Below are 27,670 nucleotides of genomic sequence, written 5' to 3' on the forward strand. Positions count from 1 at the left end.
GAAAGAAGTGGTATGTTGTGTTGTCCTGTGTGGTGTCATCTGGTGTGGGGTGAAATTCCTTGAGTGTTCACAGGTGTGGGGTGAAATTCCTTGAGTGTTCACAGGTGTGGTGTGTTTCACTAGGGTGTGTCAGTTTTTCCCGAGTAGAGTGGTGCACTTGAAGGAGGGAGTTTAAACTCATTTAAACAATATTTAATATAAATATCTTACATTGACATTTTAACTACCAGTTGGTTTTGTCATAATTTTTTGTGCAACTACTTCTCAAATATTGCAAGTTTTGTCCTAAGATGCCAGGTTTGCTTTTTCGAACTGGTTGCATCATGCATAAGGCACAGTTTGCATTGCCGAAAACGCCCAATGTCTTGTTATACTTGCTTCAAACCAATTTACACCAGAGAATATTAGGAGTTATTTCCGAATAAATTTGAGTAGATTGTATCGACTCGTTATGTTCGAAACACTTGCCACAATCCATAATTCTATTTTTACTGTTGCTCCACTTCGTGAATAATATAATATAAAATTATATATAACTTAGTTTATTTACCCTTTTCCATATTCTATTAATATTTGTCCTAGATAAACGCAGTAATGTTCAACTCGTTCCGCAACTGCTTTGTAGCAGTTGTAGTTTTTTGATGTTCTAGTCAACCCCACGGAACAGAGGTGAAATCCGTAATACCACGAAAGAGTTGATGTTTGACAACTACAACTTTGACAACTACAACTTTGACAGATTAACTTGATACTGATAATACCGAATTTCAAAACTTCAACCAAAATGCAGTTGAGCTGAAACCCATTATAGGGGCTATAAAAATAGACAGTAGACATCCTGTACAGACAGTCAATCACTACCTTTAACTCTCTTTCTGGAAAAAATTTTCTTGGGGCTCAAAGTATTAATCACAATAGTTATTCTTTCCTATGAATTTATTGAGAAATAACTTCTACTTAAAATAATTTTATGAAAGTAATATTAATCCCGCTGAATTACGTCGTTCAGCCATACACATTTGTTTCAATTTACATAGCTGAAAAGTACAAACTATAACAAAATTGATTTGGACTTCCACAACTCTACAATATTAAAAATGTAATTAGGGTGCAAGAATTACAGATGTGCTTACATCAATAGATCTTGTTCAGCGACTGAGTTAATGTGATCCAATAAGAAACAGATTTCATTAAGCTTTACTACGTTTTCAAGAGGTACAAGTTTCACCGTTGATGAGCGTGAATGAGCCTTAAGTTTAGCGGCAAAAAAAGTGTGGTTTCATAATCTATGTTTGTCATTAAGGATTTCTAAATATATTTACAAAACTAATATATTTGGAAAATTCTAAAGAATTATTATATGTTTTCGCTATTTTTCTGAAATATATATTTCTACATAATGGTTGACAAGATGACACCATGAGCCTTCCTCCATACAGCTTTGGTAAAAAGCGCCCGACAAAATTTTTAATCGCACCGTGTGTGCACCTATTGGGCGATGACCAGTCAGAACACCTACAATTGTGGTACTTTGCTAAGAGCAAGTAGTTGGGAGGATCTCTTATGGGTCGCTCTGTGCAAAAAGAGCTCGCAGTCGCAGATCTACATAATATTTGGATCGATCCCGGGTGATATCAGTAGATATGCATTTTGCAAAATTCCCATGTTTAAACAGTTTGGAAACTAATCTCTTATTTTTGTAATTTCGACTTAATGTTTATTTCAGTGGTAATCAAAAGGTGTTATGTAAGTGATCGAAAAGTGCACACTGTCGAAGAAATTCTTATTCAACTTAAATTTAGTAAATGGTAAATTTTCTATCGTTGATTTCATGATTTTATAACTGAGGAAGCACATAACATAGGATTCTAGTCCGAGCAGCGCATGAACAAAGACATAAAACATCCGAATTCACCAAAATTAAATTTACCAAAAACTTTCACTAAATTTACCGATAGAATGCTGTAAATAACTATCTGTAATTAAATCAAAAGGGAACATTGTTCGAAAATGGGGTCTGGAATAGCATTATCCAATTGGGAAAAGCAAATGTTTGTCTAAATTTTTATTAAAAACAGTTTATAAATAACATTACTATTTGAAAACAGAAATTAAATAAGTGTACATGATGTAGTAGAAAGTGTTATAAAAGCAATATTACAATAACTGTGGTAGAATTAGATCTTAAAATAGATTTTTACAACTGATACCATTTTTTATCTTTATATTTAAGCATTAATTGATGTGCTGTTCCACTGAAGTCTTGAGCTGTGTTGGCCATGCGTTCCGCCCTCTCCTCCAGTAAGTTCAGCTTCTCGCCTCTTTCCATTGCCAACTGATGCGCTCTACTTATCTCAGAGGCTGCAGTAGAAGCTCGCTGTCCTAATTGATCCAAATTTGGACCAGGTATATGTTTGGCAACTGATCTATTTGCTTTCCCACTTTGTTCGCCAACTAAAATTATACCATTAAAATTAAAAGGAACACAAGTATGGATTAAGCTAAAAATTATAATATAACATTTTGCTGAATTAATTAGACTACACTTACAAAGTTCTTCTCTATCCAAACTTTTCGCTCCTCCTCCAAATAAGCCTTTAAAAAAGCTCTCCTTCGGTTGCTCAGGCATTTCATGCGACGTGTATAATTCACCCATCATCTCCAAAATAAATTGACTACAATTATAAACAACTATAAAAAATTTGATAATGAAAAAAATATATATTATTAGATTGTACCAGAATTCTGATGATATTGTGAATTTCTGAATTTCGGTGGGTGTTGCCATGTACAATCCATGCCCTTTGTGACTAAAGCAAAATATCTTTGAAATTCTGTAATTAAAAAATATGATTACAAAATATATGAGGATATTAGCGTCATAAGAAGTTTTGCTCCACCACACCTTGACAAAATTTATCTATCAAAAAAACATTAAATTTTTAAATTACAGAGGAAAAAAAATTATTTTATTACACAAAATAAATTAGTTTGTAACACCAAGAAGGAAATGTCGGAGACATTTGTAAATGATCAGCATGACGAGCTGAGTCGATTTAGCCATTTCTGTCATATATAATATATGCAATACGGGAACTAGTCCCTCAGTTTTAGAAATATCGATCTGAAATTTTTCACACATTCTTTTCTCTCCTCAAGAAGCTGCTCATTTGTCGGAACTGCCGATATCGGACTACTATAGCGTATAGCTGCCATACAAACTGAGCGATCAAAAGCATGCCTTGTATGGAAAACCAGTATGTTTTAACTGATATATTATAATATGAGTGATATAATATGTTTGATTTGTTACACAAATAATTTGGCATTTGATAACACTTCTTGTATTTCTATTTTGAATCGTAAATTATCAGGCCTTTGGGCTTCCCCTTGAATTTTCTATAAAGATAAATACAATATTCGGGTCTGAGAATATAACAACATTCACAAAACTATTAGGATGTGTTATCCAAATAAGAAAAATGTATATTTCACGTTTAAATAAAAATTAGTTTTTCCGTTACTTACTGAGTTGTGTCTTCGTGTACAATGATTTGCTGACCCCAAATAGACAGCATTGGATCCACAATTCCTTGCTTGCACTTTGTTTGAAAACTAGACATAACATGACAAAGATGTGATTGTAATTAAATAAATTTTAATATAAGTTTTTTTACAGATATTACTTTCTGATAACATAAATGTTATAATAACATAAATTGTATTTCATTTTAAATTATTTTCCTGATTATTGGGTTTGTGAGAATAACATAGATTATTAGTAATATTATATTATTACTAACTATTTACACATGTATATACCTTAATTCCATCAAGGGTAAAAAATCGGTATCCATTAGTAATCTTAGACTAGGAAGACTATGAACCATCAAATGTCCATTGGATAGATACGTCGCTAAGCAAGAACCATCTGGAAAAATATATTAAATTGTAAATGATAATTTCAAAAATATTTAATGTAATTTTGAATATTTAATTAAGTTAAAATATTGTAGATCACTTTTCAAAACGAATATTCAAATAATACCAGTAATTTAAGCTTTTCAATTACCTTTCATTGAAATAGTTTCCGCTTTGACTGCAAAATCCATTTCTGATAAATTAATGCGATAAATACAACTTTGATTTGCAATATCGAAGACTTTTGTTTGCTTTTCACTTGTGATTACTATATATTGTCTATCTGTTAAAGAATCTAGCCCAGTGCTAAGGCTTCCACTTATTCCGCTACTGCTGGCATTACTGCTGCTGCTATAAACATTTCCACCCGGAGTATTTGATATTGTGTTGGCAGTTGTTGGTGTAAAAGTTGGGCTCGTTTTATTACTACTTTTTGTTGGGGTGCCTTAAAAATATGTGAATAAATTTGAATAAGTATATATTTATGTATTTTATCATAGTATTATAAATATCATACGACGAAATATCAAACGAACGTTTGGTTGCGTTTCGTTCGTGCTGTGCACAGCCGGACCATAATGAAGACTAAACCAATTTGAATAAAGGTTTTGAGTTCTTCGTGTAAAATTCGAACGGTTTAAACTAAAAAGAGTGCAAAAATCGTTACCACACGTGGAAATAAAATATGTGAATACAAAAAGTACAAATTTCTACATTTTTGAAGTAGGGTAAACATAAGTAAGTAATCGGTTTTATTGCAATGTCTCATTCTTTATACCATAATAGTTCACGAATTTTTTTTATTTTATACATTAATTATTAAGCCCGTACTACTAGAACTAATACTTACGGTCCTTTTTTCCATCATCACGCCAAGCTTCAAATGAATAAGGAATTAAAGAACCAAATGAGTCTAAAAATGACATTGATGTAATTGAACCCTTTAATCGCACCAGCGGGCCTCCTTCAAGAAATGTAATACGATATCAACTCACAAAAGTTATATTAAATGTACAAGGCTAACTTACCATTAATTGTCACTAACACAGGTTGTGTTTTTCGTGACTCTCTCTCAGGTAGAGATATCAGAAGAGTTAAAATAGAACCGAAACTAGTTCCGATCCAAAGTGTAGGAACGAGTGTTAAATTATCTGTTAAATTAAAAATTATATTTATTTCTATAAACCCTAAAAAAAGTACTGAAAAAGTATATATAACAGCTATATACATATAAACAAAACAACACAGTTAAAATAAGTGTCAAACTTGATGACACAATGGCACATAATAATGGAACTGCACAAATAGAATACATTTTTAGTAAACATAGGTATTTAAAGTGTTGCCCTTAAATATTATTCCACATGCCTTAAAGTGTTCAAAAACGGTTCAAGATGTAGAACGCATTTTGAAAAAGTTGGGAAATTGTATTCATTTGAATTGTTTACATTAGTTCATCTTCTTATTGGCTTAACGTAACACAAATATTAAATCTTAACTTTTCTTTAAAATTTCTATGAACATATTGATCTTGACGTTCGGGATATAAGTGTAAGTGTAAATATATTAAAGTAAGAAACATTACATACCACTTTTCTTTCCATAACTTTCAATAAAAGCTAAACTTGTAACAGATTCAGAGGAAGACATATCAATGCTCGACATAGATGATGATCTGGATCTTGAAAAGGAGCCGTCCAATTTATCTGCGAAACATAAATTGACGTTAACAATTTCCTTACATACAATGTAAAATGTTAAGTAATATTTTGCTTATAAATATTGGTGTGAAAATATCGTTGCTCTAACAATAATAAAAAGTTGTTAATACATAGTACATAGCACACTAATTGTAGCAATAATCTTTGTTTTTTTTTAAATCTACATAATTGGTTAAAATTTAGAATTATTTTCAACTATAGCTTAAAAAATCGAAATTTTGTTAGAATCATAACAAAATTTATTTTAAACAATATTTTTTGTTCGATCAGAGCTGACCATATTGTAAGAATAAATTTAAACATATTAGGTAAAGTAAAAAGTTCGTTCGGTTTTTATCTAAGAGATGGCGTTATTGTCTATAGTACTAGTGTTACGTGTCGCATCATGTCATACTATACGGCGCTGAAAACGTGTTTATTCGCGCAAAAAGTTTGTCTTCGACAGGTTTCGATTGATTGACTCAGTACGTTGTGAGCGCTCGTCAAAGATGGACACCAGCAAAGAGAAAATAGTTTATGGGCCCGATACTGTAAACGAACGTGTAGCACAAAAGTGGTTTGCTGGGTTCCGTTCCGGTAATTTCGATGTCAAAGATGCACCACGCGTCGGGAGGCCTGTCGTCGAAAATTGCGATAAAATCATGAAAATAGTGGAAACAGACCGTGACGTGAGCACTTATTTAATTGCTGAGGAACTAAAGATAAGCCAGAAAAGTCCATGATGGACCGAATTTCCATCTGCGAATCGCTGCTGAATTGCAACAAAATCGACCCGTTTCAGAAGCGGATTGTGACTGGCGATGAAAAATGTGCTGTGTGTTTGGTGGGATTGGCAAGGAATCATCTACTTCGAGCTGCTCCCCTATGGCCAAACGCTCAATTCGGCCCTCTACTGCCAACAAATGAACCGCTTGAAGGCAGCACTCATCCAAAAGAGGCCATCTTTGATCAACAGAAGCCGAATTGTGTTCCATCAGGACAACGCCAGGTCACACACGTTTTTGGTGACGCGCCAGAAGTTCCGGGAGCTCGGATGGGAGGTCCTAATGAACCCACCTTATAGTTTGGCCTTGGCACCAAGTGATTACCATCTTTTCCTGTCCATGGCGAACGCGCTTAATGGCGAGAAGTTAGCCTCAAGAGAGGCCTGTGAAAATTGGGTCTCCGAGTTTTTTGCCAATAGGGACGCAGCCTTCTACGGGAGGGGTATAATGAAGTTGGAATCCCGTTGGCAACAAGTTTATGAATAAAACGGCACATATTTGGCTTAAATCGGACAAATGCACACAAAGTTATCATCTTTTGAAAAATCAATAAAAAACCGAACGAACTTTTTACTTTACCTAATATTAAGAATCTGTAATGTTCCTAATATGTATTATATTATACAAATAAAATATCTGTAACGAAATTTGTGGAAATTGACGAGGGATGGTATCCTTATCGCTATTCAAATGTCCGAAGTTGTATTCCATATAAACTGATACATAGGTATTTACCAAAAAGCTATATTGATAACATAATTTCCAGGGTGAGTTTCTGCGCCGATTCCTGACAATGGATGAGGCATAAAATCATCAGTATTCAACTAAATCTAATCGAGAGTCGACCGATAATGTTTTAGCCATATTTTTTTGGGAACACATGGAATTATATGCATCGAACGTTGATACACCAAATAATAAACAGCATTACTGTGAGTTATTGAATCGATTATACTTTAAAAGCAAAATTTGTTAAACCAAAGATTTTTTTCAACCCTTGTAGTATGTTAAGTATCGAAATCTAAAGTTTTCAGCTAAGAAAATAAATAACAAAGACTGCTGTTTTCTTAATATTGAGCAACGGATCACATTTAATAAGGATAAAGATTATAAAGAGAATACCGAAATAAATTTATAAACACAAAAGAATACAAACATTTTTAACAGATTTTAACCTTTTAAGTAAATTTGAAACTATTTAATTTAACTTCACAAACACCAAAACATCTTTCGCCTTCCACGTCAATATGAAGGCTAAAATTATTGTAACGATAAATTCGACAAAATTTACATTTAAATAAAGTCAGAGGCATTAAATATATCAACTTTATGCGAATAAACATTGTAATTGAGGTAGTCAAAAGCCTTTGAAAGTACAATTTATAAAGTTTTATGTAGACTATTTTAAAACATATTATTACAATGGAAATATTATTTATAAAACGAGACTAAAACTGGAGTGAGGTGGGCTTGAAGTATTCCTGATAAAGTATCAATGGCACCATAAAAGGTTAAATCTTACGCTGTGAGATCTTTCATGCAAGAAGTGATCCACTGTAGAATGGAGCTTAAAAACGAAGTAGGTATGTCTACTAAGCGTCAACGGATTCATAACAAATGATTCGAATAATTAAAGAATAGATAAAAGTCTCTGCCTCCAAGGGAAAAATTAAATGAGGGCATTAAAAGAATAAAATGATCAGGATTTTGCTGAATATAATCATAATAACTGGATTTAAATAACTTCACAGATAAAATAATGATTTCAAAAATCCATTTTTTCTTTGGACACAAATTTATTGTGTTTGAGTTAGAGTATTGTGGATTTTTTCGCAATTTAGAAAATATTTAAAACTTCATAAAGCATTCATATTTTATCATCTTTCAAACACTTTTTCTTTTAATTGTAATTGGTTGCCTTGTTAATACTTAGTATTATATATGCTCACATTTTTATATAGGTGGTTGTGGTTACAGCAAAAATATTTTCAAATTAAAACCTACTGTAATATTTTTTTTTCTAAATTGAAGTTTTCCCTGCATCTATTTATACTCTCGCAATATGTTGCAGAGTATAATAGTTTTTTCATCTAACAGTTGTTTGCAACACCTAAAACTAACCGAAACATATGTATATACAAAAATAATCAAGATGAAGAGACAAGTTAAGTTCCAGATATCAGTATGTGCGTCCATTCATTCATCCGTGTCAGTGATAACTTGATTAAAAGTTGATATATCTTGATGAATTGGTATACGTGTTCCTCTGTATTCTGAGGAGGATGGTAATGCAAGTGGTCGAAATCGAATACCACTCCCATAAAATTCCTTCTTGTAATACTAAAGCTACTAAACTACTAAAGCGTGCAATCAGATGAGAACCACATAGCTTCATACGAAGGTTATATTGAAAAGAACTGGAATTTCACAATATTTCATGTGAATCGATCAAAGAAATTTACAATAGATTGGTAAGTGAAACTCTATTTTCCAGCAACTACTCGCCACATTCATCATAATTAGAGGTAGTCACAATTTAAATTTTTTAATATAATATCTTAGAAATATTTTCTGAAAATTTGAAATAAATCCGACAAATACTTTTCGAGTTATTTGATAATTAACAAAGAGTTCTCGGGTGCTCTGGAACGTTTGCGAGCAGGAGGCTAGCAGCAGACGCAAATTTACGTAAATTGAGTGTAAAACTACAAATGCATTTTTCTCAAAACTATATTTTTGAACTGATAACTACTGTAGCTTGAAAACCGCTAGGTAGGTTGCAATGAAATTTATACAGCTTTAGAAAACTAGAGCTTAATCGAAGACTTTTTTCGAATTCTAGTATATTTTTATTATTATTGTCATCTAATAATTTCGTTGAATAATGAATTTTGAATTCTAACAAATATGTTTATAAAGTTTTGCCAACACCTGAAAATTTTCGCCTTTGAACCTTGCAAATTGCGAGAGTATAAATTGTTAGGTATACTCGAAGTTGAATCCTCCTTACTGGTTTTTCCTTAGATTTATACGAATATGACCATTGACATTATTCTCCTTATGATAATTATTGCGCCCTAATTTGAAACTCTTAATTTGAACGACCAAGAGTTCCAGAGCCTTTCAATATCATGTTTAACATTTAAAACTTTGAGGATATTCAACTGAATTTCAAAACGAATATATACATATGTATACATGTTACATGACACAGAGTAATTAGCAAAATGAATTAAAGATGAGTTAAATGCGGTGGCATAAATAGTTTCTTAAGTGTAATAAAATATCCTTGAATTTGTTTGTATCTCCAGAACCTCGATTTATTTAGATTTATGATTTGTGAATGGTAAAAGGCAATTAAAGATGTCCCACCTTGCGATCTTGACTTTCTTAAAGTTTCAAATTGAATTGATACTTGTTGCTGAACAGGTTGCTGAAGTGATGGTTGTGCAGAGGCTCCAACTTCGCTGCAACCCTGTGTAGCAGCTGCTTCAGTATTTTCAGCAGGTAATGATGATGGTATTTGTTCTTGAATAGATGATTTGGAAGCGACAGTATTGCCAATCCCATCACCAAAACATGTGCCATCAATATTACTGATTGGTCCCGCTTCAGAGGCATCGTTAGCACGGCGTTCACTTGAACTACCTGAAACAACAAATTTGCTACCATAACTCGATGGACACGATGCCGAAGTTCCGGCTACAGATGCAGCTGCTCCGTTTATCTGGGGTAAATATGAAGGTAACAATAAATGGATATGACAATGGGCTGGCCTTTATTTAAGATACATTTTGAATTGATGCAAAACATAAAATAAAAAAATGTAATATACTCGTAACGAATTAATATCATATAAATAATTATAAAAAATAAACATATGTAAAAGAGAACAAACCCTACAGTTATTTCGACCGCACAACCTGACAGTTAAAACTAATGAACATTTTACTATCTTGATAAAAAACTTTTGATATTAATATTTTTCTAAATAACAAAATTAAGTATACTAATTCAAATTTAAAATTTTTTAGGTATATTTAATCAAGACATTCCACAAATACTGAGCGTGAAAATCTTAATTTTGTCACTTCGAAGACAGAATGTCAAAGCCTAAATAAAAAATTCTTAAATTGATTTCATTTTTTCAACAATAAAGTGCCTCAAAGTTGTCGCTTTACAAATAAAAATAACACGCACATTTTTAAAACTAAAAACTCAATATATAATAATTATAACTTTAAACGCAAGTATTTAATTGCAGCACATCAACTTTATAATTGCGACTTTCAATTAATTATTAACTAGTTTAGTTGCAAGTAAATATCGTACATTAATTACAAAAATGTCGCAAGAGGCAAATATATAAAAGAAGCATCATAAGAGCCAGCAGACAAGGGACAATCTGCTATAACATTACATCCAATTAAAAAATTCCTAATTAATTTTTATTGATTTTATATTATGTTTATAACACCCAGAAAGAAAAGTCAAAGACCCTATAAAATGTGTATATAAATGAGCAGCTTGATCAGCTGAGTCGATTTAACCATGTTCATCTGTCTGTCTGTAGATACGCAAACTAGTCCTTCAGTTTTTTGAGATATTGATCTGAAATTTTGCAAACGTTTTTTACTTTCCAAGAAGCTGCTCATTTGTCGAACCGACGATAGCATATAGCTGCCATACAAATTAAACGATCAGAATTATTATTATATGGAAAACTTCTATTTGACGAGGTATCGTCACGAAATATACATGGGATATTGTCCAAGGCAACGGTGCAATGTCCGAAGAAATTGTTGTAACTACTATGACCACTATAGCACATAGCTGCCATTCTTTTGTATTTGACGATATATCTTCATATATCTTCAAATTTGGCATGGGGTATTGTCCAAGGCAACGGGAAATCTCCGAAGAAATTTTTCAGATCGGATCACTATAGCATATAGCTGTCATACATACAAACTAACCGATCAAAATCATGTTCCTGTAAGGAATATTCGGTATTTGTGAAGGGTATTATAGCTTCGGTGCAACCGAAGTTTACGTTTTTTTCTTGTTTTCATTTCATTTTCATTTTTTATTTCGAGAGACATATTGTCTCAAATTCTGCAGACAATTCCACGAAATTTAATGATTATTGCAAAAATTGCGATGCCTCTTGGTGCAGTAGCGCCGCAATTAAAATAAAACAGGTAAGAAAGTTCTTTTGAAGTCGATTCCATTCGAAAATAAAGAGATTTCTGCGAAATCTTGTTAAAAATGATGCATCTCAAAAAAATTTGGTACTTAATAAATATTGGGAAATCGCCTTACGTTTGCATATAGGGACCTAAATGACCAACAACAATTTAATTATAGATCTCACACACTGATCATTCTTAAATTAACCGGAAAGACTGAAGTTATCATGGAGGATATGTATAGACAAATATATTTTATTTTGGGTACGAAATCACTACTATGAAACAGGTCTCACTTTTCGAAATATATCCCGGATAACACTGTTCTCGCGAACTAAGATTTGATAATGTATACGTGTATTTCAAATATAATATTAGGAATATCTAAAAGACGTATGGGGTCAATTCTAGTGGCGATTTGTTATTAATTAGGTAAACCTTTCTGCCATTTTTTTTAAGACGCCAGTTATATGAGATGTATGCCTGGATCGTAACGTTGCCAAATGATAGATAACTCAATAGATATATGGAAATGTTATACATGTTTCCTTACTCCATTAACCTCTGTGCTAGAACGAATTGTAGAAGCATACTCGGTTAATGAGTTATAATGCTTTTACATATTATAACTAATACACAGAGTGTCAATTATAATAGAATTATTGCCATAGTTCATGGATGTAACTCAATGTTTACTCTAGTTATCGTTTGTGTGGACAGATGATCGAATGGACGGACCATCATGAATAGATTACTTGATCCCATCATTTTAATCAGTCTCATCGTTTTAATGTGTGTGTTACAAACAACTGTGATGTGAACCAAATTATTATACCATGTGAAATAAATTGTCAGAGAATAAAAACATACATACAGTAATCTTCCAGCCAACCAAATACAATCAATAATGGCAGAGTTAAAGTAATTGAAAAAAAAAACATTTGTTGCGACAAAGTGTTCATTATTGTTCGAGATTAAAATTCAGTTGAAAATAAATTATTTGAATAAATATTAAATAATTTTTTTTGTCACTTGATGAGTCATAAATTTTGGTAAACATTGAGTATTAATTCGGTAAAGGTGCATGATAATTTTATTTGACAAGATAAGTACATGGAGGGGAACTACTCTGCAGGAAAACCCCTTGCTTTAGTTTAATTTTTAAATAATTTTGAAAAAGGTCATCAGGGAAGTTACTCTCTAATATAACTCCCATAAGGCAATGAAAAATCTATCAGGCAATAAATTGCACTGCATAATTAAACTGCATTTTAACTGTATTTTCAAATTTTGTGCCGATTGTTTGACGATCTGGACAAGAGCAGGGCATGGTAGGTTAAAACTCGATGGAATAATCTGTCCTGATGCAAAACTGCAAAAGTCATGTGTAAAACGGTAGTTCGGAAATATACAAAGTTCCAACTGGTACTCGATAGAAGGGACTGTATGAACATGGTTGGCATACTCACTGGTCACAGTCTCTCGGTCCTCATAGACTTCGTTACGGATCTTCCTCTGGTATATGCGTGACTCATTAGCCTACCAGACTAACAAAGATAAAAACTTAGATAACAGATATTGGACTACAACATATCCAAAAAACTACTCGGCACTGTGGCAACCATTGATGATATCTGAATGATATTGAATAAAATCAAATATAACCAAATTTTCATGATAATTACGTTTTGAAGAAAGTCAGTTCAGAAATCATTTTGTTTCAGCAAGTCAATAATATAACAAATAGTTTAAATCTTTAAGGAAAAAAGCTTGAACTAATTATGTTTTTATTTGACTGTTTTATTATCCACGAATTCTCGTTTATTAAGCACAAAATGCGACAATAATATTTTAACAACGATGGACTTTATTTTATATAACATGATTTTACGAAGACAATACAGCACAATCTGTTTTCGATGATTATAAGTCTATTTATGCAATGTGTGATATAATGACGTAATGAATATACTATAGCGTCAGTACTGAATGTATCATTTGTTCTTCGTGGGAAGCGCGTATCGCTTCTTTGTGTCACTCTTTCAATCATTGAAGAATCGTTTGCCCTTTAAAAATCGATTGAACAGAATCGAAATACTAAATAGCAAAGAATTACCGCCACCTAAATGTCAAAACTTATTTTCGAACTGGGTCCAATTAAGCACAGTCCTGTAGAATAGATGCAAAAACATAAAATAGTATCTATCTATAGTTGCTATCTACCACGTTTTGGTACTAATTAAAAAATTAATTAATTAGAATCAAAATAGTTTTATAGAATTTTTACACATTTTTTATTTTCTTAAATCGGTACTGTCCCGACTTCCAAAATGGCGAGTGGCGTAACTTTCTATTTTATAAATCTAGCGAAAACACTACCATATAAATCGGAAATTCTTCAAAAAATATAATATAGTCAATTCTACTGAGGTCGCAAATCTCTCAGATAGTAACTGAAACTTGTAATGGAAGTCTTTTTCGTTCGGTTTCTGTACACTAGTCAATCTATCATAATCAGATCATATTAGAAAGTAAGATTTCTTATCGGTTTCTCGAACCCATTGATTTAATAGCTTTGCAAAAACACAGAACAAACTCTTTTAAGCTGTTTTGTTTTTAATTTTTTACCTAATATTTTGATTAACGTGAATGATGAAAATAATATAATTCATATAGACGAAGTTAAGTTGCAAAAATTACCACACACAAATTTAGAAATGAGAGTAATTGCGATATCTGACGGCTCCTTCCTATCGTTTAATTTTATAGAAATAACAAATTCATTAAAAAAATTCCGATTTTTAAGACATTGATTACAATTTTTATGCTTGATATATCGACAGTTATATAGTGCAAAGTGCGATGAAGATCTGAACTCCTCTCAGTAGTTTTTTAATTATCTTATACAGTATTTATATGTTCCGCTTTTTATTACCATTAACCAAAAAACGTACGTGGTATTATACTCGATAGGCTACTCGGGTAGTGTTGATGGCGAACAGACCCCAAAGCTTCTACTCTTAGGTAAGGAGGTCTAATTAACGTTATAGAGGTCATCAAAGGGTATCTCTCTTTAAGATATGAGTAAAAACACGTCAAGTGGAAAAAATTTATAAGGTTAATAAATTTTTAACGGAAATTGGTGAACCTCCAATAAAAATCAAGAGAGTCTCAAGTAATAAAGAATGTCAAAACGTTTTAACAAATGTTGTGAGTAAATTTACGTATAATATTAGCAATGTAAATAGTGAAATTGATCTAAAAGAGTTTTTACTTAATAACTTTAAATCTGCTTTCAATGATAAAACTAGTAGAGCTGATAAAATTCAGGTTTTGACTACGCTTTCTACAGATTGGTCGATTAAAATGATAAGGAAAGAGTTTAAAGTTTCCAAACGAATGGTGACAACTGCAAAAAAAAAATACGACAAGAACGAGGATTCGCATCGCAACCTATGATTAAGAGAGGAAAATCTCTAAACATTGAAACCCTCGATCATATTGAAGCTTTCTATCTATCCGATGATGGTAGCCGAGTAATGCCTGGTATGAAAGATTATGTTTCGGTGATTGAAAATGGAAAGAAAATCAAAAAACAAAAACGATTATATAATGTTCACGAAATACAAAAAAAATTTAAAGAAGCTTATGCTGACGAAAAGATTGGACTATCCAAATTTCAAAAACTCCGACCTCGGGAATGTATATCTGCTTACAAAAGTGGAACTCATAATGTGTGTGTGTGTAAAATCCATCAAAATTTCGAATTGCAATTAGCTGGATTTAAAAATGAATTTAAAATAAGAGGGGACAATTATTTCAGAAAGCTCAAATGATTTAATTAAAAGCTCTGTTTGCCAAGAGTCTGCATCATTGTGTTACTTTTCTAAGTGTACTAAGTGTCCAGGAAGTGATAGTATTATAAACAAATTGGAACTATTGCTTAATAACCATGAAATAAATGAAATTGCATACAGCCAATGGAAAAGTACTGATAGGTAAAGAAATTTACTCTCAAATCTTCTTCTTTTCTTTTAAAATTTTTGTAATTATTGTCATCAAATAATTTTTATATTTCCGCCACTGAGTAATTAATATTCTTTATATTTTGGTACGCAATCTACATATTAATATCGAAATTATTAGATTTTGTATGTTTAAATTGTTAATTCTTTTGATTATCCATTTTTTTATTATTATTTAATTCAGTTAATTTTTTAGAACTGAAATCATTGAAGAAACGAAGACAAAAGAAGATTTTCTTAATGATTTAAGACAAAAATGGCCTGAATTGTTGAGACATGATTTTCTTGCACGATCTCAAGCGTCATATTTTACTGACAAGATCCATCTGTTGAGGATGGAAAATTTATCGTTTGCCTTGATTTTTCTGAAAATTATACTGTTTACTGTTCAAAATGCCATCCAATCTCATCATTGGAATACCAGTCAGGCTACAATTCACCCTTACGTTGTGTACTATAGAGAAAATGAAGAAATTAAACATATAAACTACATTGTAATATCAGAAAAAGTTAGTCACGACGCGAGCTCAGTTCACCTTTTTAATTTTAAATTGATAAAATTTCTAAAAAATAAGTTTGGAGCGGATAAAATAAAAAAGATTTCCTATTTTTCGGACGGAGCTGCTTCTCAGTACAAAGATAAGTATAATTTTGTGAATTTAATAAATCATAAAAAAGATTTCAACGTGGACGCGGAATGGAATTTTTTTGCTACTTCTCATGGGAAAGGAGCATGTGATGGTTTGGCAGGAAGTTTTAAGAGGCAAGCTTTTCGTGCAAGTCTTCAACGGGAAAGCGATAAGCACATAACCAATGCAACTTCATTATTTGAATGGGGTAAGAATGCATTTAAAAAAATTAACTTTGGTTTTTGCTCTCAAGAAGATTATGACTCCCATGAGAAGAAGTTTAAATTACGTTATGACCGATGTGTAACCATAAAAAATACACGTCAATATCATCAATACAGAGCTCTTAATAATACATCACTCGAGCGCAAAGTTTTCGCCAAAGACATTAAAATCGTTACCAATAAAGTTAAAAAAAGAAATAAAGCAATACGTATAAGTTATAAGAATTAATTTAACAATTATTTAACTTCTTTGTTTTTTTTATTTATGAAAAAATATTTAATTTATTATCTTTCATTTGTTGAAATAAAATCATTCATAATTAAAACATGAAGTATTATTCCTTATTTATAATTACCAAGTAACTCTAAAGATAAGTCAATGACTAAGATACTCAAAAATATTCAATTTAAAGAAATTATGGATTTTTAATACTTAAAGAATAGGAAATTCCAGTTAAAAATTTGGCCTTGAAATATTAATAGCGGGTATTCAATACATTCTGGTGGATTAGGGAATTCCCGTCTTAAGTATTTCTTTGAAACTAGGCAGGTATTAGGCATATTGTTCTACCACAGTCAGACCGCACAAACATAAACCGCTATGCCGGCAGCGCTGACCGCCCGTCATAAAAATTTTTTTTTGCTTAATCTAATCGCGATTAGTCAAATTTTTTTGCGGATTTCGTTACTTTAATGTTTATTGCATATTTTTAAATTTTTTGAGGGAGAAGTCATTAAAACTTTCATTTCTTAACTTAACAATTTGAAAAAAAAAGTTAAGTTAATTAACAATTTGAAAAAAAAAATTATTCAAATTCATACATACTTTCTCAAAATACAAGTTTTGAACTATAACTCCTGAAAATTTCATTAAAAAATCACCAATGGTTTTCTAATTATTAATTTTTTAACTAAAAGTAGTAAAAATTTTCAATTAAAAAAAAATTGTTAAAATTAAAATTTAAAAAAACTGAGCGGGGGATTACTTGCTCATGATGACTACTTTATGAAAAAATACTTACATTCAAATTCGATGATCAAGTGGAAAATGGGGGGTCCACTTGACGTGTTTTTACTCATATCTCTTTCAGAATCTTAGATAAGTATAATGGGCGGAATAAAGAGTATGCGAATGCCCAGGAATTTTATTAAATCTACTGAGTTGCTGAATAAGGTAAAGCCCTAGGTTAACGATCACTCATAAATTGTTTATGTATTAATTTAAGAATTAGCTACTACTACTATTCCTGCTATCGCAATTTGTAGCAATGATTTGACAAGAATTCTACAACATTTCGTTTATTCATTATTAACTGCATCCCATAAATCGTTAAGATTGCTCTATGTTCAGCTTTTTTAGATTTTACATGTGATTAAGTTCCTACAACTGAACCGATCTCCCTATTATCCCAATTCCATGGACCCGAAACCATTGTATTGCTCTTTCACTGATAAGCTTAGCGGTCTATATTCTATTAGAACGCTTCGGGTAGCTTAGTAGCTTCTACTATCGGGAGGATAGGTCCCCAAGTGTCACTAGGTATGTGGCAATACGCTACACAATTCATATTAATAATTTGTACTTTGGCGGTCACTGGCGAATGAAGCCAGTATTGTTATACTTTCTTTTCATTTCTACTTTACACGGAATTATTTTTTTAAATAACAGGACTTTACATGCATATTTCTGGATATTTCCTTAATAATTTGATCACCAGAAGTGCAAGGTCAATTAGAAATTACGGAATAACCACATAAATAAAATTGCAACCTACCATATTTATTGTTTTTTTTTTATTCTGTTAATGAGCTTCAATGATTTTCATGTGAACATCACTCTACCATAGATATCGCCCATAAAATAATGTTATTAAAAAAAGAAATTACGTGAAGTTACTAAGCTCAGCCATATACTACTAATATTAAAAACTTGAAGGAGTTAAGTTACGCATAGTTTTTTAACTAGTTAAGAGCTCTTTGATTTTAAAATCTTTTTATTTCTTCGATATATTTCGTATGGATATATTTTTGGATAAATATATTTTACATGTGTGTTTAAAAATAATTTTTTTATTTAATAAATCCAAATTGGTGTTATTGTAGTTTGCATTCGAATAGAATTGAGTAAATGCGTAAAATGATAAAAGTATATTTCTAAACAAGCAGTATATTAATTATAAATTATATAATTAGTATGTTTTAATATTACAAAAGAAAATAAAATTAGGCGTTAATAAAAATAATTATTTCCGAAAACGCTCCAGGTTGAAATCGTCCCTGTATATTTCTGTTATATCAAGTCATATTGAGAATAAATATTTTTATTTTAAAAATGTTCTTGTTTTATCTATTTCCTGTGTTGATTCCAACACAATATGAATATTTTAAGTTGGTTGTCATTTCTCTTACCGCGTTTCAAGGAGAGTGCAACGTAACATTTATATACATACATACATACATAAACACATACACACATATCCTTTAAGAATATGGCAAAACAAAAGACGGATTTGTATGGGTTTAAAGCGGGATATGTGGAAAACTTATGTAATAATACATCTGCTAAAAGGTGTTTGCATTTCTACGAGTATTAAAGTGAATTGACAACTACGAAATTAACAAATTCTTATACAATAAATCTTTGCATTGTGCATAAGGTATTTTGTTTATAGACCATTCAATTAGCGCTAATCTTCTAAAATTAGAAAAAAATATATCAATTACCAAACAGCCTCCACACAATGACATAAAGACAGTTGAACTGATCTGCATCAGAATCCTAGTCCAGAAAGAGAAAGCAGAAGAGTTTCAGATTAGAAAAAGTTTCTCTATGTAGCGTTAGAATTGTATGCAGATGTATGCTGGTGTGAAGGTAAGTGCGAATAACACTACTGTCTAAATTACATTTAATCACATTATGTATGTATTATGAGCTTCATTTACTAATTAAGCAATTGTTGTAAAAGCATTCGACTTAAATATTTTTACATTTTTTTTGAACTTAGGCACAAAAAAAAACTGCAAAGACTAGTTAAAAAATCAACTTTCATAAAATTATACCAAAATTGAGGAAACTCATTTTCGTTCGAATACTTCGGCATTGATTGTGTCGTTCGCTAAGAAGTAAAAGAAATTGCAAAAAATGGAAAATGTTTGAAAGAACTATAATTTTGGCCAGGAGCAAATGAAAATTTGTTAAAATATTAATTTTTTAATATGCGCACCATATTTTTTGAAATATTATACAAGCTCGACCGGAAACATGCCATAATTCATAAACAGAAAAAATGGTGGACAGACTATGGCATACAAGAATGACAAAAGTTTTCTCCCACGTCCAATTTAAATGTATTTTAATCCGGGAATACTCAGTGTTGACTCTGTTGGTTTTAATTGCATTTAAATTTATAAATTTTATTATTTTTACAAATATTTTACCCAATAAAGGTTTTAAAAATTAATTCTTCTCAAATTAAAGTATTTTTTAACCATAAAAACTTCATTTACAAATCCTCAGGTAGAAGGTAATAAGAAATATTGTAATAAAGTACCAAAAAATTTAACCAAGCCTTTATTAATTGGAACTCAAGATCCTCCCGAACAAAGTACACTAAGTTTACCACGAAGCAAACTTAGAGCCAAGCACCCAGTATATAGAAAATCATCAGCGTGACCAGCTGCGTCAATTTAACCATGTCCACCTGTCTGTCCTTCAGTTTTTGAGATATCGATTTGAAATTTTCCACACGTCCTTTTCCCCCCAAGATGTTGCTCAATTGAAGGAACCACTATAGTATGTAGCTGTCATACAAACTGAACGATCGGTATCAAGTTCTTGTACGGAAGACTTTTTTTATTTTATGAAGTATTTTAACGAAAATTGGCACGGATTATTGTTCATACAAACTGAACGATTAAAACTTCATAAAAGATATTTTTTCTTATTAAGTAACACTATATCAAATCTAATTATACATAATTACAAAGTAAAATAGTTTTGTTCACCTAACGGTTTTTTGTATCACTTAAAACTAATCGAGTTAGATATAGGGTTATGTATATATAAATGATCAGGATGAAGAGACGTCCGTCCGTCTGTGCAAGCTGTAACTTGAGTAAAAATTGAGATATCTTTATGAACTTGGTACACATATTTCTTGGTACCGTAAGACGGTTGGTATTGCAGATGGGCGTAATCGATAAATGTTTTTAGCACCTCTACCTACAGTGTAAAAATGGGTGAAATCGGCTGACAACCCCGCCACTCCCCATATAACGGTACTGTTAAAAACTACTAAAAGCGCGATAAATCAAGCACTAGACTTTATAGGAACCGCGTTTAAAATTAGTCGGCGGGCGTGGCACCGCCCACTTTTAGGTGAAAGCCCATATCTTGGGATCTGCTTAACCGATTTCAACCAAATTCGGTACATAACATTATTTTCGTATTTCTATGTTATAGTGCGAAAATGGGCGAAATCGGATTACAACCACGCTTATTTCCCATATAACACCATTTTAAATTTCATCTGATTTTTTCACTATCCAGTATGCGAATCAAGCAACAATGATTATTTCGTGGTAAAACTTTGCGTGAATAATACGTTTAAAGTATGCCTCCTTGGCACCAAAAATTGTCTATACCGAAACTGTTCAAGCCCCTAGGTACTGAATATGTGGACCCCAGTGCCTATATATTTTCTTGTATACCTTATTCATAATTATATTAAATCCACTTGCTCATAATAAACTCCTACGAGTACTGTGTCATTTTTCTTTTGGGGAACTTGCGAAATCGCTTTTTGTTGTAACGCAAATGAACTTTGGTCGGTTTATTATTATTTTTATGGGTAATTGACAACATTAACCTTTATTATATGAGAGATACATACTTTTAATCAAAGCGTTTTTCGAAACTTAAGAACCCTTTTTTAAAATCAGATTTCAAAACACTAAAGCGGTTTCCTCGCAACTGATATTTTCCTTCAAGGTTCTATAAAAAATTATAAATTTAAATTTCAAAAACCCTTTCGGTCTTATCTAGGAAAAACTATTGTCTAACGAATGAATATTGAGATTTTAAATCCGGACGATCCAGCACCAATTTATGAGGGGCGCCGCAATTCAACATCTTTCGGAGACGCTCCAGAGTTATTGCAGCCATTACCGCATTTTTTAATATTTCGCCATGAAAATTTAACATAATATTCTTCCTTTGTCCTACTATAATGTACCATTCGTTTTTTCAAAATAGATTTTAACTATTTCATCAAAAAAATATCATAAAAATAGACTTTTTTTCACACGAATTAACCCTACTCGACCCTTAAGTAATTAAATTTCCGGCTATTATACAGTAAAACAAATTTATGTCCCCAAGCTTACAAATACTATTGTAAACCCCCAGAAGATAAAAATAACAATGCTTTTGTGTATTTTAAACCCATTTTGTTGGCAATTTAATAATCGAAATACATCAAACACGACGATTACAGCGTACGCCCTCTCCTAATGGAAGCATCAGTTAAATATTAATGTTTGTAGCTTGCGTTTACCTCAATTACTGTATACGTTTCGGCCGCACATTCTTCATGATATGCGCTACTAAGGTTAAGCAATTTGAAGTAACGGTTTTGACAACAATATGTACGTAGATTCTAGGGCTCCCTTTGATTTCAAAATACATACATTATTATAAATGTTCCCCGACGTATTGACGACGTTAAACAACAAACCCAAGAACAGGCCATCGGCTGTTTATTAGCGAAGCACGTTTAATCAAAATATTGTCTATTTTTATTCGTATAAATTGTAGGAACGTTTAACCTGTCAATTATGTGTGAACAAAAAAAAAATTAATGATCCTTCACCAAGACAATTCAAACACTGACAATATCATTTTAGGCCGACCGAAACATGAAATTAATCGGTTATTTCGAATTTTCTCAATTGGTATATTGATTGACATAGAAACTACTTAGAAAATCAATAAAATGTTTCAACCACCAAAATTAATTTTTCATTGTTGGAGCAGAAACAAAAATTGCAATTCAAACCACTCATGTGCTAAGGCGCACGCATCTTAGACATCAAGCTTAAGTACTGGGACGACACTATATTTTTTATTTCAAAATATGCCAAAATTCAAGTATTTATTTTAATTGAGTTTGGGTAACAAATTTTTAAAATCCTGTAGATTACTTAAGCTTATTACTATTTACATATACATACATACAAATCTTATATTTTCAAGATGTGAAAATGTACAATTGTGTTGTTTGGTTTTCTTAGGTAGCAAAGTACTTACATATCTTTTTTGAAACATTTCCGCTTAGAGACGGCGAGGAATCAATTTTATTTGTCCTTGCTCGAATATCTCTGGTTTGATATTTAATATTCGGAACTGATAGTAGACGCTGATCCCTTTGCTTCTCTTTAAAATTTTGTCGCGCTGTTTTAGCGCACATGGTATCTCCCTGATTAGTATCACCTGTCGCACAGAGAGGCAAGTCACTAGGTCGTGAAGTTTGGGAATTCTCAGTTGTCTCTTTTTCGAACTCAACTTTTTTCATGTTTGTTTGAAATTCATTTGTAATGTCAAAAATATCACCGTCATCTGTCGCAACATCATTTGGATGTGAATTTGTATGAATGTCACTTTTTGTAGCGAAAGTACTTATTTGTTGAACATCACAATCACGTTGTTCGGAATCAGCTTCGCTGCCAAAATCACAGGTATATTCTTTACTCTCACTTCTAATGTTTTTGTCTTTTGGCGATACACTTTCACCACTACTTTCAATTGGCGATGATTCTTTTTGCATGTAAAACACTGAATTGTTTTTCAAGGAATCGATTTCTGTATTCACATTGATTCCAATTTTCATATTGACTTTAGATAATTGACGTTTAAGATTAAAAGTTTTCCATGACATCGACTTTCTTCTGTCCTGCAATTCTTTTGGCGCTACGGTTGTTTCCTCACGAAGTGGACTTTTCGACACAACATTCATCGATATACCTTCATTTTCCGGAGATGTGGGTCGCGATGAATTTGACTGATTTTGGTAAGATGAAAAAGGCTCATTTGTTTCGGGAATAAATTCAATGGATGGGCTGTCAGGACTAGTGGTGTCGTTCAGCTATAGTAATTTATAATAATTTAAGCAAAAAATGAGGATAATTTTGCATACTTTGCATTCAACAACGAACATATAGCGTTTGTGAAGAGTATTGTGTCCATTTCATGTAGTTTAGTGCGGTACAAGTTGGACATATTTAAAACATAAGCGTTAGGGAGATGAGATTTAAGGTTCGTTTTTTATGCAGAGATGTTTGACAACATTAAACCCCGAAAAAAAGTAACTATAAATATTAGTATATTATTAGCAAAGGTTTACTGCAAGGACATTCAGTAACAAATTCTATATACAAAATTACAACACATATAATTATATAGCTCATTTAGAAATTCATATGAAAAATAATAAACAAAAAATAGACTTATTTCTTTACACTTTATACCGACTTTGGCAGTAACTATTATCCTGCTAGGTAATTTGTAATCGTGTATTAGGGTCATTAAAGCATTGTAATTTATATTATAATATAAGACGAAGGAGTTGGAAAACTACTAAGACTTTATTCAAGAAAGTGCTCAAAATATAATACATGCTTTTTGCTACATAAACATAATATTTTAGTATCCAAGTAGTAGTAGTCCAAAATCCATACGAAACCACATTTACATACATACATATATGCTTAAAATATTATTATTATCGAACCGGTAATATTGCGGTAGTCAGAAAATAACAGCAGCTGATCAATATTTTAATTCAGCCTGGGTGGGTAAAAGAATATCTGACTTGAGTGATTGTTGCAAAGTAAAACAATTGAATTATTATGAATGAGCACTAGATAAATCTTTAGGACCACAACTTACTTCATACAACATTATTTCCAACCTTCTTTCATGCTATTTGTGTTGTCAATTGATAATGATACAGTTTAAGAATGATAGAAACAATATTGCAATGCCCTACGTCATAAATGATACGAACAGTCCAACTTGTATTGTAATTTTAAACTAAACGTACCCAAGTCCATAAACAAGTTGAGTCGTTACTAGCATTTGCAACAACAAAATTCAAGAAACGTGTTTGAAACATTTAACGAATTTTTATAAAATGTAAGTTAAAAAATATTTATTGGTTTTAGGTCAAAAACTATCAATAAATAAGAGCAGAATATTGTGCTAAGCTTAATGGAGGCTAGCTGGCAGCGGACTTTGACAAAGATGACCGGAACGCGTAAGTTATCTGAATTTGAAGAGTACACGCTCAGTTTTCCAAAAGAAAAGCGATGAACAACGAACGTTTTATTGTTGGAATTAAAAGTAATATTTATAAATTAAAAACTAAATTCTTTGTAAGTGGCAGATTACAACTAAATAATGTGCACCACATCTTTGCATTAGTTTCATTATAACCAGTGCATGCATTCAATAAAAGTTTTGGTAAACAAATAAAAAAAAATGTGGAAAAACATCAGTTAGTTGAATGTTCTTAATGGTTAATACATGGTCTAATCTTTAGGTGTAATAATCTGAATTATATGTAAATAAACAGAGGATTTTTAAAGAATGGAAATTTAGAATATGGCAACATTTCCTACTGGATATTTAGACCGAAAATATCGTATTTCAGTGAAACTAAAAATATCACTTAACTTGCAAAATACTGAGAAGTATTTGCTGCACATTTCCACGGAACCCAGTTTAAAAAAAAAAGAACTGCAATTATATCTAACCATAGTCTTAGGGGGTACTATGCTCCAGTGGAAGATATTGGAAATGATGATAGTTTGTTGTTCAGTAAGGTTTCCGAAATACTTGCATATTTGAGTCTCCAAATTATTTCATTAGCCACGTTAACAAATCATTGATTCTCGAATAATAATCTTCATATGAATATTTATATAATATTACAGTATTGACTTCTCAGTACTACCTAAGAAGGAAAAGAAAATATGAACAATAAATTTGAGATAGAGGCCTCATTGAGGTTGCGTTCCATATGTTATGGCGAAAAAACAAATAAAAATTAAATTTTCTCAAAGCAAATGGAAGACCTTGTAACTAAAAGATTTTTACATAGTAAACAGTAAACAAATTAATAGTCAGCAAAACCGCAAAGTTTTGAAAACCAATATTTCACGTTCTGACTCAACGCACATTTCTTCGGTTCTGAAAAAATTAACGGGAGAAAAATTCAAGAATTCAAATGGCAATATACTGAAGAGAAACTATACTCATCCGCGTCAATATTCTTCAGCTCAATCAATGTAAATTTCTAATTTATATTAAATTTAATAATAAGCTAAAACTACTAGTCAAATCCGTCATCCATCTTTAATCACTTTAATATTAAATTAATAATTTAGATTTAGGTTTATCGTCTTTCTTCGAAATATAACTTAAATCGATGGACATTATCAAACAACAAAAGAATAATTTCAGTAAATAACCACATAATTTTGAACCCCTGAACGGGGTTTATTAAGTTACCACGTAGTTTGTAACACTCTGAAGGAAAATTCGAATACACAATCAAATATATTTATAAATTATCAGCGTGATAAGCTGAGGCGATTTAGGCATGTCCGTTCGATTGTTTGTATATACGCGAGGGGAACTGAGGGACTAGCTCAGTTTTTGAGATATCGATCTGAAATTTTACACATGTCCTTTTCTCCCAAAGAAGCTGCTGACTTGTCGGAGTTGCCGATATCAGCGCACTATAGTTTATAGCTGCCATACAAACTGAAAGAACGGAATCAAGTTCTTATACGGAACCCATCTTTATTTGACGAGATATCTTTACAAAATTTGGCATGGATTATTTTCCAAGGAAATGGAACAGTCATCGCACAAATTGTTTAGATCGGATTATTATAACATACAGCTGCCATTCAAACTGACCGATTAAAATTAAGTTTTTGTATTGAAACATTTTTTTATTTCTGAAGGATATTATAACGAAGTTAACGTTTTTCTTTTCTTGTTCTACAACAATTGCGTGTAATCATTTTATGGTATCGCTAAAAAATAGCTTTTTATATGATTATTTTGATAAAGTGATTGAAAAACTACTTGCTATGTGCCACAATAAATAAACATTACACTGGTTTTGTTGCCCTGGATGTAGGATCGATATAAGATATATTTGTATCACAATTCATGAAACTATCAATGATTTTTTAAGATTTGCTCTTGTTTATTATTAAATTGTTTACATTACAAAAATCAGAAAATAAGGATACATCAAGATTAACAGAACGAAAATTGTGAAAACTTCAATAAAACTCCTTTTATGAGCATTTTGTTTATAATTTTTCAGTTGGCAATTTCTTTTTAATAACCAGCAGTAATCTGCCATCATATCACGATTCCATTAACCTCGAAACTTTTTTCCATAACCTTTATATCCTGGTGGAACCGCTCTCTCTGTTACTCACTATAATTTCTAAAATTGCGGAAATAATCTAAATTGATACTCACATTTGCTCCCAGAATCTCAAAATATTTCGCATATTTTGAACGATTTTTTCAAAATTTATATGGTTAGCTAAGAAATTTTGAACTTTGTATCAACACGAAACTTTTCCAAGATTCACTTTCCAGAACAGTCATATCTTTGATAAAATCTGTATTTTTCATTAATTGCTATATTTGACGATCATCAAGTATTCCAGATTTTAATTTATAATTATACTAAGCTACGGAAATTTTCTACAAATGTAATTAAATTAATATCCCTCCACCTCAACGGTTTGACAAATTGATTTATAATTCCTAACTTGATTACGTATTAAAACACTTAGTCCATTTTGAGAAAAATAAATTTGGCGTAGATTTTTTACCCTCACATTTATTTTTACTGGTAGGCTGTACCGATTTCTGCAAATTGGGCGACAACATTGTTTCTGAGAACAAGCGAATTAATTATGAAACAAAAGCGAGATTATCATGGAAATAAATCAGGACAATTTGTAGACTGTAAGTCTAAATATCACCACGCCTGATTTTTATTCAAACCTTTAAGCCTTCCGCATAATTATACCCTGAACAGTGTATGATAAGTTTGCCACGAAGTTTGTAACACCAAGAAGGAAACATCGGAAACCCTATAAAATA

The 27,670-nt window shown here is 31.5% G+C and overlaps 1 protein-coding gene across 6 annotated transcripts in view; it reads right to left on the reverse strand.

Moving 5' to 3' along the window:
- Positions 1-2,052: 2,052 nt before the first annotated feature.
- Tomosyn (syntaxin-binding protein tomosyn) overlaps positions 2,053-27,670 on the reverse strand; it is a 59,648-nt gene continuing 34,030 nt past the window's right edge. For 2 of the 6 annotated variants that reach the window (XM_036376664.2, XM_070109567.1), the window contains exons 15-24: positions 22,781-23,615; positions 5,511-5,627; positions 4,950-5,072; positions 4,772-4,885; positions 4,073-4,366; positions 3,823-3,931; positions 3,529-3,615; positions 2,739-2,834; positions 2,551-2,675; positions 2,053-2,454 (exon numbers count right to left, since the gene is read on the reverse strand). In XM_036376664.2, the coding sequence (XP_036232557.2) occupies positions 2,198-2,454; positions 2,551-2,675; positions 2,739-2,834; positions 3,529-3,615; positions 3,823-3,931; positions 4,073-4,366; positions 4,772-4,885; positions 4,950-5,072; positions 5,511-5,627; positions 22,781-23,615 (2,157 nt within the window). In that variant the 3' untranslated portion in view covers positions 2,053-2,197. Of the gene's footprint in view, positions 2,455-2,550; positions 2,676-2,738; positions 2,835-2,939; positions 3,400-3,528; positions 3,616-3,822; positions 3,932-4,072; positions 4,367-4,771; positions 4,886-4,949; positions 5,073-5,510; positions 5,628-9,778; positions 10,134-19,197; positions 19,253-22,780; positions 23,616-27,670 lie in introns of those variants that run through there. The other 4 variants (XM_070109568.1, XM_036376670.2, XM_070109570.1 and 1 more) reach the window with 4 other exon arrangements.

This window comes from Bactrocera oleae, chromosome 5, assembly GCF_042242935.1.
Source record: "Bactrocera oleae isolate idBacOlea1 chromosome 5, idBacOlea1, whole genome shotgun sequence".
NCBI classification, from domain to species: Eukaryota; Metazoa; Arthropoda; class Insecta; order Diptera; family Tephritidae; genus Bactrocera; species Bactrocera oleae.